General features: G+C 36.2%; 1 protein-coding gene across 1 annotated transcript in view; it reads right to left on the reverse strand.

Moving 5' to 3' along the window:
- FBXL13 (F-box and leucine rich repeat protein 13) overlaps positions 1-13,104 on the reverse strand; it is a gene marked incomplete at its 5' end in the record, with an annotated part of 95,928 nt that overhangs the window by 34,455 nt on the left and 48,369 nt on the right. The window contains 3 exons of the mRNA XM_082013915.1: positions 4,167-4,293; positions 7,668-7,768; positions 11,896-11,948. Coding sequence (XP_081870041.1) covers positions 4,167-4,293; positions 7,668-7,768; positions 11,896-11,948 — 281 coding nt within the window. The remainder of the gene's footprint in view (positions 1-4,166; positions 4,294-7,667; positions 7,769-11,895; positions 11,949-13,104) is intronic.

Consider the following 13,104-nt stretch of genomic DNA (forward strand, 5'->3'; position numbering starts at 1 on the left):
CAGATCAAACTCAACAATGCTGAGGGACAAAGGTAGCATATCTGCTTCTGGAATTCGGTAATGATTGCATAATGTTAACTGAGGTCTAAAGGATTTTTAATGTCTTTGTCTGGAAAAACACTGTTTGCTTAACATAGCTATTTGATACCACAAATAGCAGCAATTTAGTGTTTTCCTCCATGCAAGCCAAAACCAATTATACTGAAGCAGATAATAATCCCCCTGCACAGATTGCTTCAAATATTTTGTACTTGAACTGTTTTTTAACTTAAAGCTGGGTAATGGATCTCAGCCATCAGGTTGAGAAAATTCCAGTGTGAAACATGCGTTCAGATAAGATTCAACTAAATTAGTCAACATTTAGATGCTGTTGCAATATCATACATATTTGTCTTATTTTTCTTTATTCCTAGAACAACAAAATCTTAACCTTGAATTTCTTTTCTAAAGCCCCTACGTATTATCTATGAAACTTCAGGTACTCTTGAAGATAAGGTGTAGAAATATGAAATTTTGTGCATATTTTAGTAAAACAATTGCTTTCTCAACTTATTCGGAATTTCAATGTTTAATAGATTGCCTCAAGAGTGAACAGCTTGATCCAAGAATCAATGTTAGGATAGATATGGAATTTAATCCTGCATTCTTTGCCCCAGATCAGTAAAATCCCACTTAATCCTCCTTCTTCAAACCAACTGTGAGAGAGGATGTTTTGAAGGTTGTTATGAGTCTTAGATCCTACAAAATTCTGCAAAATAGTCTTTTCTTGCATGACTCAAATAATTTTACAATTTTTTTTTTTGCATGTACAAAATCAGAAGTCAATGCAATGAGCATATATGAAATAGAATTCCTTGTCTCTAACGAGTTTTCAGTCTAACATTTAAATGATTGATTTGGGGGTTTTTCTTAACTGTATGCTAGTCTACTGTGATCTGAAATGAAAGCACATCAAAACAAACATGGAGCAAACCACAACTAAAGAACTGTCCCCATAGATTTAGAAAATAAATGTAGTGAAATGATGAAATGCTTGTAAGATTGTCAAAAGTCATTTTCTTTCACCTTTTTTTATAGTTTCTTAATTGCAAGGAACAGGAATACACAGAATGTTTATTAAGGTTTTGGATTATTTGCTACACATACAGTACTGCTTTAAAACTCCTTTTCCTCCCTGAACCTATTGCGCTTGTGGAATCCACCCTGCAAGGCAGAACGCTGTCTGCAGCACAGAAGGGACTTTGAAGAAACACTGTAAGTCTAGTATTGTCAATGGACTGTGAGTGCAGAAACTTGAAAATCAGCTTTCGGGATTGAGGAAGTACTCTTGTGGTGCACAAGGGGATATCTTTTTTTATTTATTCTGTGTTTGTCAAGAATGATAAAATGAATTGTGACATCCTTTCAGATGTTTGGCACATTACATTGATGGCTTGCCTCCACATGTTATTTTTCTTTTAATTTTCCACTGTCCAAAAAAAGGTTCTAGTAACATACTCCTGAATTAGCATATTTCTAAAAATATAGAATAGTGCATGTGTAACTTATAATAAAGTATTCTTCCGTTACATGAGTTTGTACTCAGGAAATGTAAACAATGAGTCCTCTTCTTCAATAAATAAAGAACGTGGCTCAGCTTTTTCTCCCCAAGTGATGGCCCATTTTTTGTTGCTTAATACGTCTGAAGAAGTCAGAATTTGACAGTAGCTGCCAAAATGAGAATTCTCCCAGTGATGCCAGAGCAGGAGGAACTCAGATGGTGAAAACTGGTGAAGCCTATACATTTGCCAATAGCGTCTCTGACATCCCCACAAACACTGCAGGATGTCAAGAAATGAAAGGGTCAAATTTATTTTTCCCAGTGGCTTGGGATCTCTTACCAAGCTGTTGTAAACTACAGCAATTGATAGACTGGTCTAACACATTTTGGGCCAGAACAGTTCCAGTCTGAAAATCAGACATAAATGTTAGCACCAAAAATAAAGTCAATTTCTTTGTAAATCTCCGTGTTTCTCATTTAACTGCAAATATCTCTCACCCAACCTGTTCTAGTTGTATAATGTCAATCTAATATGTCAGTAAATGACATGCAATTGCTTTATGCCTTTCTGTCTTTTCAGTTTTCTATCTAATAGCAGAATATTTTCCAGCTATACTGTTCAGCTTCAGAAGCAGGACCAAGAAATCTTATGCTTTCTAGGTAATTCTCTCAGAATACCAATAGTGTAATAGGACACCTTTTGAGCAGGACACAAGAGAATCTCTATATTTTTAGCAAAATATCTTAAAACTCATTAATGAAAATATTTACCACCTGTGTCATAAAGACACTAACTTAATTACTGATATTTTATGCAAAAACCCCATACCTACAATTCATCCAGTATTATTACCATGTATTAATATAATAGTCAAAGGAAAGATTGCCTTGTTTTATGACAATGGACTAGAAAATGTGTGCTTAATTCCCAGTTTTCTGCCCAACTAGCTTTTAATAAGCTATTTAAATGCCCTGGTCTTCAAGTTGCCACTTGCAAAATCAGTAGCATAATCACCCATTTTACAGATGAGCTTTCTAAGTAGACGTTCAAATCCTACAGTAGTAATGGTAATATAAGAACTCATATAAAAAGAACTGCAATGCTAAAATGAAGGAAAAAACAGTAAACATGAAAAATCAGGAAAAATATATATTCTATGGAATATATATTCTGTTCTATAGAACACTTGTTAGCATAATTTAACTGTTTATACTATAGCTTCACTACATTTTTCTAACTAATTCTGAAACATTTAGCCTTACAGAAGTTCCCTTTGGTTTAGTTCATCCAATGGGAGGGGGAGTGAAAGAATTCTTTCTTATTAAAATGCTTTCTGCAACAGTGATGCAATTTGATGCTCTTTTTGGTTTTAACTGTTTACTTATGTACTCAGTCATAATCATTAAGTGCTGTTCCAGAACTGTGCGGAAAGCCAAAATGGAGGAAGCTGTGGAATCCCTTTCAGAGCTCTCGAATACACTGGTGAGCAAACCCACTTTCCTCTGGAAAGGGGAGGATTGTGGTTTTCCCAGTTCAATGATGATCACTTTTCTCTGACTACTATTAGATTATGCTTTCTGGAGGCAGATCCTTACAGCTCATGATTGTTCTTCTGAACAAGCAGGAAAGTTGCTTTTGGAAAAAATAACCAACTACTGACATTTTGAAAAAGTAACTCAGAGGTAGGTAGTTCTTAACTTTCCTCTAACCTCAGCCCTCATTTCAAATTTCACACTGTCACCGCACAATAGTCTCAGCATGATTCTGAGGAACAAGAAACACTCACAGCAAAGAGCGGTCAGAACAAGACTGTTGCCCTATCTGCCTTCATCCTTGGTTCTGAAAAGGTTTTGTTAGATGGAAATTTAAACTGTTGTACGTCTCAGACTCCATCTCGTTCTCATTTTACATGTATTTTGTAATTTGGAGAATCTTCTCAGTGTATAAAGAAATGTATGTGGGAGTCTTTACTAAAACACTGGCAGACTTTTATTGCCTTACTGTCTGGCATTTCATATTGCTTTTGAAGTATGTTTCAAGGTACAGTATATATTTGAAACTTTCTAAAATAGTACCAGATTCTAAAACCTTGGTTTTCTTTAGAAGTTTAGTAGGAGACTAAAATAATCCAAAACATTAACTATTTTTAGATTGCAGTTGTAAATACTACTTCAATCTATATATAATAAACCGTTATAAAATAGTAACAAAAGTTCACTCTTTAATTAATTTCCTTCTCAGGAAATCAAATGTAAATTCATATTTTTGAGTGCAGAGTGGCTTTTAATTTTTTGATATCTTAGTAAAAACTGCACTTTCAAAGCTCCTGGTTTAAAATCCTAACAAATCGTGACATAAAATTAGTCTATTTGTGGCTACAAAAAGCAAGCCTTGTTCTCATTATGCAGTAAGTACTAGCTGTTTATGTATCTGACAGTTTGTTGGAAGTGATCCAAACCTATAGTGCTATTATTCCTTAGTAAAATTTAAACAGCTGTAGTCATGTAATTCAAAACCCTGGAAGTCTGCTGCAGTGCTTGTTCTACTTCAGTATACCATGAATGCAGGATGCAGCCAGTCATACAAAGGATCCTCTTCACAGAATGAAAGACGTGAACTACAAACCTGAATGCAACCTGAAAGGTCCAAACAGATGAGCTTGTGACAGCCTTTTCCAGAGCCCAGGTACAGTAAACCTTTGTCTGTGAATTTTCTGCAGTGAGCTAAACTCAGATACTGTAAATTGGGGAAGCTGCTTTGCAAAAAAAAAACAAAACAGAGAGCAAATTATTACAAGGGTGTGTTGCAGAATCAAAAGATAGTTAAAGTGCTCTGAAAATTACTGTAAAGAAAAGATGTTTTATATGAAATAGAATTATCTCCTTGCTGAAGTTTCAGTCTCCTTTTTCTGCTGCGCTTTCTCCTCTGCTGCTTGTATTGCAAATTACTGGGGAATAACACTATCATACAACATATCTCACCGTATGAAAACAGTATAATTTTAAACTTATCTCAAATAACTGCAAAAGCATACTTTTTTAATTAACTGGGATTTTTGTGTGCATACTGTGAAAGCTAATAGACTTTTCAGTATAAGTTTTCTGGACACTCTTTGCCATTGATTTTACAAGCAGTGCCTGCTGGAAATGAAAACCAGAAGTCTACCAAAGGACGTTAAAAGCATGAATGTACAGTTAGAGCTTTTCAAGTCATGTAATTATTTAGAAGAGTACTATTAAAAGATTCTGAAAAATTGAAAGAGATACAAAAGGGAATTATCCAAAAGGGAATTGCCCAGTGTTAGGTTCAGTTAGATCAGTTCTTTTGGAAAACATTTCTTTATGCTAAACATTAGTCAAAAGCAAGCAAACTGTATAAGTGGAAAATGTTAATCAACAGCACTCTGTAAAAGGAAGAATCTATCTCTGAATATATTTAAGTTTCCATCTGCAGCTTTGGTTTATAACATACTGAAAACTATTCATTTTACTGAACTACATTTCTAACTGGAATAAATAACAATTGCCACAAGCACCACAAATGAAAGCATAGAGAAAATCAAAACCTAGAATTAGGACCCACTGCTCTGGTAGACATTTAGTTGTAGGGATATGGTCAGGCAGTTCTGCAAGTCAGCAAAAGTAGGCATTTTGAAGAAAGATGGGAACACCCACTGAGGAGCTGAGTGCTTAAGCAGTGGCATACATTTTTGGAACAGACTTTATACTTTCGATATAGAGTGGGGAAACATGCTAACTTAAACTGAATACAAAAAAAAAGAGACAGGAAGCTGAAAAAGAAAGTTATCATAAAAAAAGGATAATACAAAAATATTAAGAAATTAAATAGAAGATTGCATTTCATGAAAAAAACAAACAAAAAGACAGACAACGTGCATCAGAACCAGATATTAGTATATAAGGGCATGTGTTTGTGGTGCATTTTTTTTAAATGGAAACATTTAATTCATATTAAATACAGAAAAATAAGTAACTTTCTTTGTAGAAGCATAAGCCCTTTTTTTATTTTAGTGACATACTCCACAGAAACGAGTGGGGAAAATCAAACTCAGCGAGAGTGCACTTCCAAACTTATCTGACAAAACAGATAATGTATTAAGAGACTGGCTTTTATACTCCAGCAGTTCTGAGTCTCTTCAAAGTGTATGTTGCTATAAGGTTGCATAATTTAAAACACAGGGAAGCCTTTGTTACTGTATTTTGAAGACTGAACAAAACCTTCCAATACTCTTGAAGAGACAGTGATTTTCTGTACAGGTCATATGACCCATTTTTATGATCTGGGAATTTTAACACATGGCGCCTTCTGCCATTTTTAAAGTGACAGCTTTCTTAAAACTTAAGCTTGAGCACACAGACTACTAAAAATCCTTGTTTTGTGTTACAGCTAAATTCTCCAGGGATCCTGTCACACTGTTTTTTCAATTAATTTTGGCATTAGCAATCTCAGGATCATTGCTTTAAAGCAATCTGAGAAAATCACCTTCTGACACTTATTCCTGATAGACGATATTCATGTCTACCACATGCAACGGAACTTTTCAGAGGGAAATTGTGGCTGATGATTCACGTTGTGTAAAACGAAGGTTAAAATGCTTGTATGGAACAGTAAGAGAGAATCAAAAAAGAGCAAATAGTTCTGAGCACACTCAGACTACACTTCACTTGTTCCTCATTCCAATAACAGGCATCTGATACACAACAGCAAACTTCACATGCAGTATTACGAAATGCAACACTGCCACCTCTAAGAACTTTGTATTAGTTATTTTATTACACAGGACCTGTGGTGAGCTAATGCTTTTGAGATGGCATGTGAAATATTTATGAAATTTGTCTGCTATCAAAATCTTCACAGGACAGCAACATTTTGTACATACCCATAATCTCAGAAACAATGAGGTTTACTTTTTGTCCAAAAATTGTCAATAAAACAGTAGTATCTTATGGTTTTAAATCAGAAGCATCATGTGTGACTGGGAAAATTAATTATTAATGAGGTGCAAGTTAACCGCAAAATCTGTTTTGTCAGTGGAGAATTTTTGTTTTAAACATTTTATTGCATTGAAAGCTTCATCTACTCTGGAGAATTTTTCTTGGGTAAGCGCTATTTACGCATCAAAAGAAGTGAACGGTTCTGAATTTTGGTGGCAACAGCATGCTCAGGTAGCCAGAATAACATACACTGAGATTACCTATAGAACAGCTGTTCCAAACTTCAACATAAATATATGGAATTTTAAAAAGGCAAAATATCAGCCAACATGGAGAAAACACAGATTATGATCAGAATAATACTGATGAAGAGATGAGTGGTAAGATTGGAGGCACTAAATGGAAAACTTTGCCAAAACAAATGTTAGTTATATGAGGATATGCCATTATAGACTAAGAAAAACAAAAGTCAAAATGTATTATGCAAATGCCAAAGAAAAACATGTTTCTGGACTTTGTAGGGCTGCTGTTAAAAGGAAGACATTAGTTTTCCTCATAGGAAAGAGAAACAATGTACAGCTATCTTCAAATCTATATACGTCTTTGTGATGGCTGCTATCATGGACCAGCATACCTCTTTTCCTTTATGGCAGTTTTAATGCGGTGATTCTACCTACCAGGCAGACTTCAGGTCTCATGTAGGGATACATCTAAAACAGACCTCCGTAAGAATGTAAATTCTCTGCCGTCAGCTCACTGATCTTACAAATAAGAGTTTGGAATAACTCTTTCTTTTGCAGTTGTCATGCAAGGCCTTGGCTCACACAACAATCCTCTCTTGCAAAAATAAATTTTTAAGAACATTTCTATCTGGCAAACTTCTTGCGTCATCATGAGTAACTGAACATGCCCAAGAAATATTTGGCTGGCATGTTCTTTTGAAAGTTTCTGTAAAACTCTGTGAAATACATAGAGTAATCTAGCATATGATTTTAATTACACTAAAAAGAGAAAAGAACTGCTACCTAAATCAAATGTATGGGCAATTTTTCATTTTGTATAGCAGACAGAATCCTGTAAATCACTCAAAAAGAGTATTTCTACTACATATGCCTCTAAGTTTCCTGCAAGATTAGAACAAACACACTTTTGTATTTCCGTTTAATTTTACCTTGACAATAGCCGTAGTGTTCCATTAGTAATATCTGTATATGACAGATTTAAATAGAGAAGAGCTCTGCAACCTTCTGATATGAGTCTCATCGATTCATCCTGAATAACAAAATGTTATTTTATTATTATTATATTACTATATACCCAGAAGTATATTAAAATTACATTTGTATTAATTTATCTTACATTTTAATGCAGAGTAACAAGGGAAAACATTAATGTGTATCTTTAAATCATAATAGTATTTTTTATACATCACAGCTATTTTCTTTGGAAGCCTCAAAGTAGAATACTGAGAGACACATGACGCTCCTGATACTCACTTGAAGTATGGTAATTTTAACATTCCAATTCAAGGAAACAGAATACACTACACAGTCCTAACAGAGCACAGGGGACTTTTCACATGATCGAAGGTTAGCACATGTTTACATATTTCGCTAAACCAACATTCTTGTTAGCCAATCCCAGTATCTAAAACCACTGGTGAATTTTATCCATAAACTCTGTTACACTTCTCTGACCAGTAATATCATTTACAAAATGCTTCCTGTTTAGTTCTGTCCTCTAGGTGGAACATTAGATTTGAGTAATTACAAAGTTTCCATGTTTTATTGACCTGCAAAAGTGGTACTACCTATATTGTTCTACACATCATTCCATTAGAATATAATGGGAACAAATTAACTAGTATGAAGAATGTTTCACAATAAATGTCAATATAATAGAAAGTCAAAAAATCGGCACTTATACATGGAAATGTAATAGTTGAGTGTGTATCTTTTGCCCTGTTGTGGTCACCTTTTTACTATTTCAGTTATCAGGCAAAAGGTCCATCAAGATAGCTGGAAATTCAATACCAATCAACTTTAAAGAGGACGGTTTGTGCCTTTGAAATACATTCGTGCAACAAAGGATTTGAGAGAGGTGATATCAGCAAAAATAGGTATGCTGATAGAAGATAACCATAACCTGAAGAGAGCTGAAGGCATAGGGAGTGGTGAGGAAGCACTAGAGGGATAGCATGATGGGGAAAACTCTGAAACCTTCCATGTGAAAGCAGCACAACCAGGGGTCCATCTCAAGTGTCTGAACGCAAACACTTGTAGCGTGGGAATCAACCAGTACGGATCAAAGTCCACGCACAAGTGCAGAGCTATGATTTCATTGGGATTTCACAGATGCAAAGGGGCAGCACACAGAACTGGAGGGCTGCAATGAATGTTTACAAAATATTTAGGCATGACAGCCCAGGAAGGTGAGGACAGGTTGCACTCTACGCAAAGTTATGCCTAAGTGCATGGAGCTTTGCATTGGAATGGGTGACAAGTCAGTCAAGAGCTTATCTGTAAGGATTAGAGGGTAGACCTATGATGATTACATCATGGTAGTTATCTGCTACAGACTGCTTGATCAAGAAAAGAAGATAGATGAAACCTTCTTTGGGCAGCTGAAGGAAGCCTTACAATTAATCATGAGAGACTTTAACCACTCTGATATCTGCTGGAAGAACAATACGTTTGGGCACAAAACAGGAGACTTCTAGATTGTGTTGAAGACAATTTCTTGATACAGGTGACTGATGAGTGGTCTAGGGAACATGTTCTTCTGGACTTGTTTCACAAACAAGGAAAAACTGGTCAAAGATGTGAAAAACTAGAGTGCCTTTGGTTACTGCAACCATGAAAATGAGGAGTTTAAACTCCTGAGAGAAGAAAATTGGACAAATTTTAGAAGAAAAAACTTGAACTTGAGAGCAGATTTTGGCTTCTTTAGGGATCTGCTTAACAAGGATCTCATGGTGACAGCCCTGGAGGGCAAAGGGGCCCAGGTGAGCTGGTTGATCTTCAAGGCGAAGGTACTCAATGACTTTTTTGCCTCAGCTTTTCCTGCTAACGCTTGTCTTAAGGCTTCTCTGGTGCCTCCCAGGAGCCTACTAGCAGAGTCTGTGGGAGTGAAGCAATACCCATGGTAGAAAAAGACCATGTCAGGGAGCACCTGAGGAAATGGGACGAGACAGGATGCATCCAAGAGTACTAAGAAAGCTGGCTCCTGTCACTGGGAGACCTCACTCATTTTTGAAAGGTCATGGCAATCAGAGGAGATTCCTGATGACTGGAAATGGAAGAATGAGAATCCAGGAAACTACAGGCCAGTCAGCCCCACCTTAGGAAGGCTATGTAGCAAATCCTCCTTGAAGTCATGTCCAAGCACATGAAAAATGATAGCGAAAAGCCAGCATGATTTACCAAGGGCAAAGCATTCCTCACTAAGGCAATCGCTTTCTATGATGAAATTACTAGATCTATGGATAAGGGGAGACAAGCAGCTGTTGTGTGTCTTGACTTCAGCAAGGCCTTCAACACAGGCCACAGTATCCTTTATAGCCAAATTGGTAAAATAAAGGCTGGATAAGTGGACTTCAAGGTGAGTGAAAATTTGTCCGGACTGCCAGACCGGAGGGTTGTCACCAATGATGCTAAGTCACATTGGCACCTTATGGAAACTGGTATCCCGCAAGGTTCAATATGCGGGCCAGTACTGTTAAGTGTCTTTATAAACTGTTTGGATGACTGGAACAGAGTACATTCTTAGCCAATTCACAAATTCATCCAAACTGGGGGGAGAGTCAACAGACGAGACTAGAACTGCTTTTCACAGAGATTTAGTCTGAAAAAAATGGGCTGACAGACACCTCATGAAGTTCAACAAAGGCAAATGCAAAGTCCTGCATCTGGGAATGAATAACCCCATGCATCAGTACAGTCTAGACACTGGACAGAAAGCATCTATCAAACACACTGACCTGAGAGTCCCGGTCAATAATAACTTCAAAGTATGTCAACAGCGTGTCCTTCTGAAAAAGGTGGCCAACTGCATACTAGGCTGCATTGGCAAGAGTGTAATCAGCAAGTCCCTGCTATCCCATGAACCAGGCCCTGGCATCACCTAGGAATGTTCTTGCTGGTACGTACCAAATGTGTATTAGCAAGCATGCTGACAACCAGACAGAACAGACGGTTATTAAACAGTGTTTGAGTCTTTACAGTTTGGCAAGCCCTGGCCCTCTTTGACTTACTGCCTTTATGCAGGAACCTACAACCGACATGATCCTTGAGAAGCAGACAACCTCTACACATTACACTGTAATTATATAACATGACGATTCTACAGTGTTACGCAAAGAGCTTCCTAATATACTATATCTTTATCCCTTCCTTGTACCCGGTATAGTAAAGGAAATGTTATAATCTGTGAAAATGGTGAGAACAAGATATTTAGCAATAAAGCCAACATCAACATAGGACAGACATGAAGATATATGTAAAGCAGAACCAAAACAGAGTATTATAAATTAGAACCTCATAATTCTTCTGCAGCTCTTGCCTCTCTAACTCAACCATCATATGCCATTTTTGTATGAAGCTCATGAGCTATAGTTTATCCATGGTAATTTTTAAAACCTGTGTGTATATATCGGTGTGTTTTTGGGCTAAACCCTTGGACATACGCTTCACTCCAAAGACAACTAAACTATACTAAATTATCTGTTTATATACTTAACACTATAAATAGCATATAAATGGGTGCATACATTATATGAATCTATTATGAACCATAATTTCTAAAAAAGTATTGATTTTATTTTTAGATTGATTTTATTATTAGAAAAATTTGCACATATCAGTGTCATTTCTAAGAAATTATTAATTAAAGCAGAGTCAAACATTGTTTTTCCATCAGAGAAGAGCAATAAAAAAACATTACAGAGAACTACTGGTCACAAGACAAAACTGAAAATGTTAAAGGAAAAAGAATGGACAAATATGTAACAGTGATTGCATACTTAGACACCTTTCAAACGAAGCTCTCACAAATATCAAGAAATTTAGTGAGACATTTTTAGAGCCCAAGTATGCTGCTGAATGAAGGAATAAAGGAACTTGGAAACAATATAGAGTTAAAATGTATTGTTGTTTTCAACTCCAAACTTAAAATAACAGAAAACCCCTCCCCCCAGACTGGTAAAGTTTTGAAGCCTGTTTATTAAGATTAATTGAGACTGAGTATCTCTGCATCTCCTAAACTCCATTTTCAAAGTACTTAAGAACACAAGTCTCTACTTTTTATGGGGAAGAGTTGTGTACCCAAATAACCACAGTACTTTACAAAATCTCCCTTCTTGGTATAAATTAAAGTTCGCAGAAAAGATTTGTAATACTTACATTTAATCCCTGGCATTCAGAGAGATTTAAGTCTTGCAAATTATGACATTCACCTAAAAATAAAAATAAAAAATGTCATATTAAAGGTGAACAGTTCAAATTCTCAGTGTACGACACAACCGTCAGAATTCCTATTACAGATTCAGTCCATCTAGGCCGGTATCCTCCCTGAAACCGTGGCCACAGCAGATTACTGAGAAGAAAGCACAAAAAACCAAAAGTAGGATACAAAGCTGGAGTAAGCTGTCCTGAGGAAATGTCTCTTCTTAGGCTCCATCCACTAATGGCTGGCTTCAGTCTTACGTTACCAAAGGACTAGCAAGCTACTTAATTAAGCAATTTGGTGCTAGGAAGTGCCAGAACTAAGTTTTCCACACAGGTTTATCTGCCCCTCCCACCCATATATTATGACACCAGTATCTTCATTATATACATGAATATTTTTTCCCTCTGAAGACAGAGGTGCAGCAATCAGACCAATTGTAGGAAAAGTCTTGCTTATCTTCTGCAGATATTTCAGAGGATTTAGCTGCCTGAGATAGTCTCTTCTGTGTGTGTATAATCTACTATTTTTAGAAACTCCTATTTGCAGAGATTGTTGCAATTCTAACAAAATAATGAGAGGGAGATGTCTGACACTAGAAACAACACTTACATATCCCTTCAGCCACTCTTCTGCCAAATTTTGAGTCTATCCTCCAAGGTAAAGATGCAAAAACTCCTGTTAAACATAGTAATACTTTTTGCCTTAATCTAATCTTCAAAAATAACTGATCTGTCTAAACTGAAATTAAAAAAAAAAAAAGCCTGATACAGATACCTAATATGGAAAACGCAGTATGAAGGGTTTATAAAGTTAAAAGAAAAATATGGTTTAGATCTTTAAGAACACATTTTCACATGGTAAGCAAAATACATATTTTCAGTTGCAATCAAGCATTAGTACAACAGATCTGTATATTCTTTTCTGCGGGGACTGTGACTTCACTGATATCCTGTAATAAAGTCTAACAGTGCCTTTTTGAAGAGTAGGACAATACTGAGAGGGACTGCACAACTCAAAAGAACCTACACAATGAAAATCATCCTTAAGGCTTCTAAGCCACAGAAATGACATACCTCTTACACGTTTTTTGTCCTAGCACTAAAATGAGACACAGTTATAATGTGAACCTGTACACGCTACTGAAAGCAGCTGCTCATTTTGGT

The sequence above is a fragment of the Phaethon aethereus genome (assembly GCF_964289735.1).
Source record: "Phaethon aethereus genome assembly, chromosome: 1".
NCBI lineage: Eukaryota > Metazoa > Chordata > Aves > Phaethontiformes > Phaethontidae > Phaethon > Phaethon aethereus.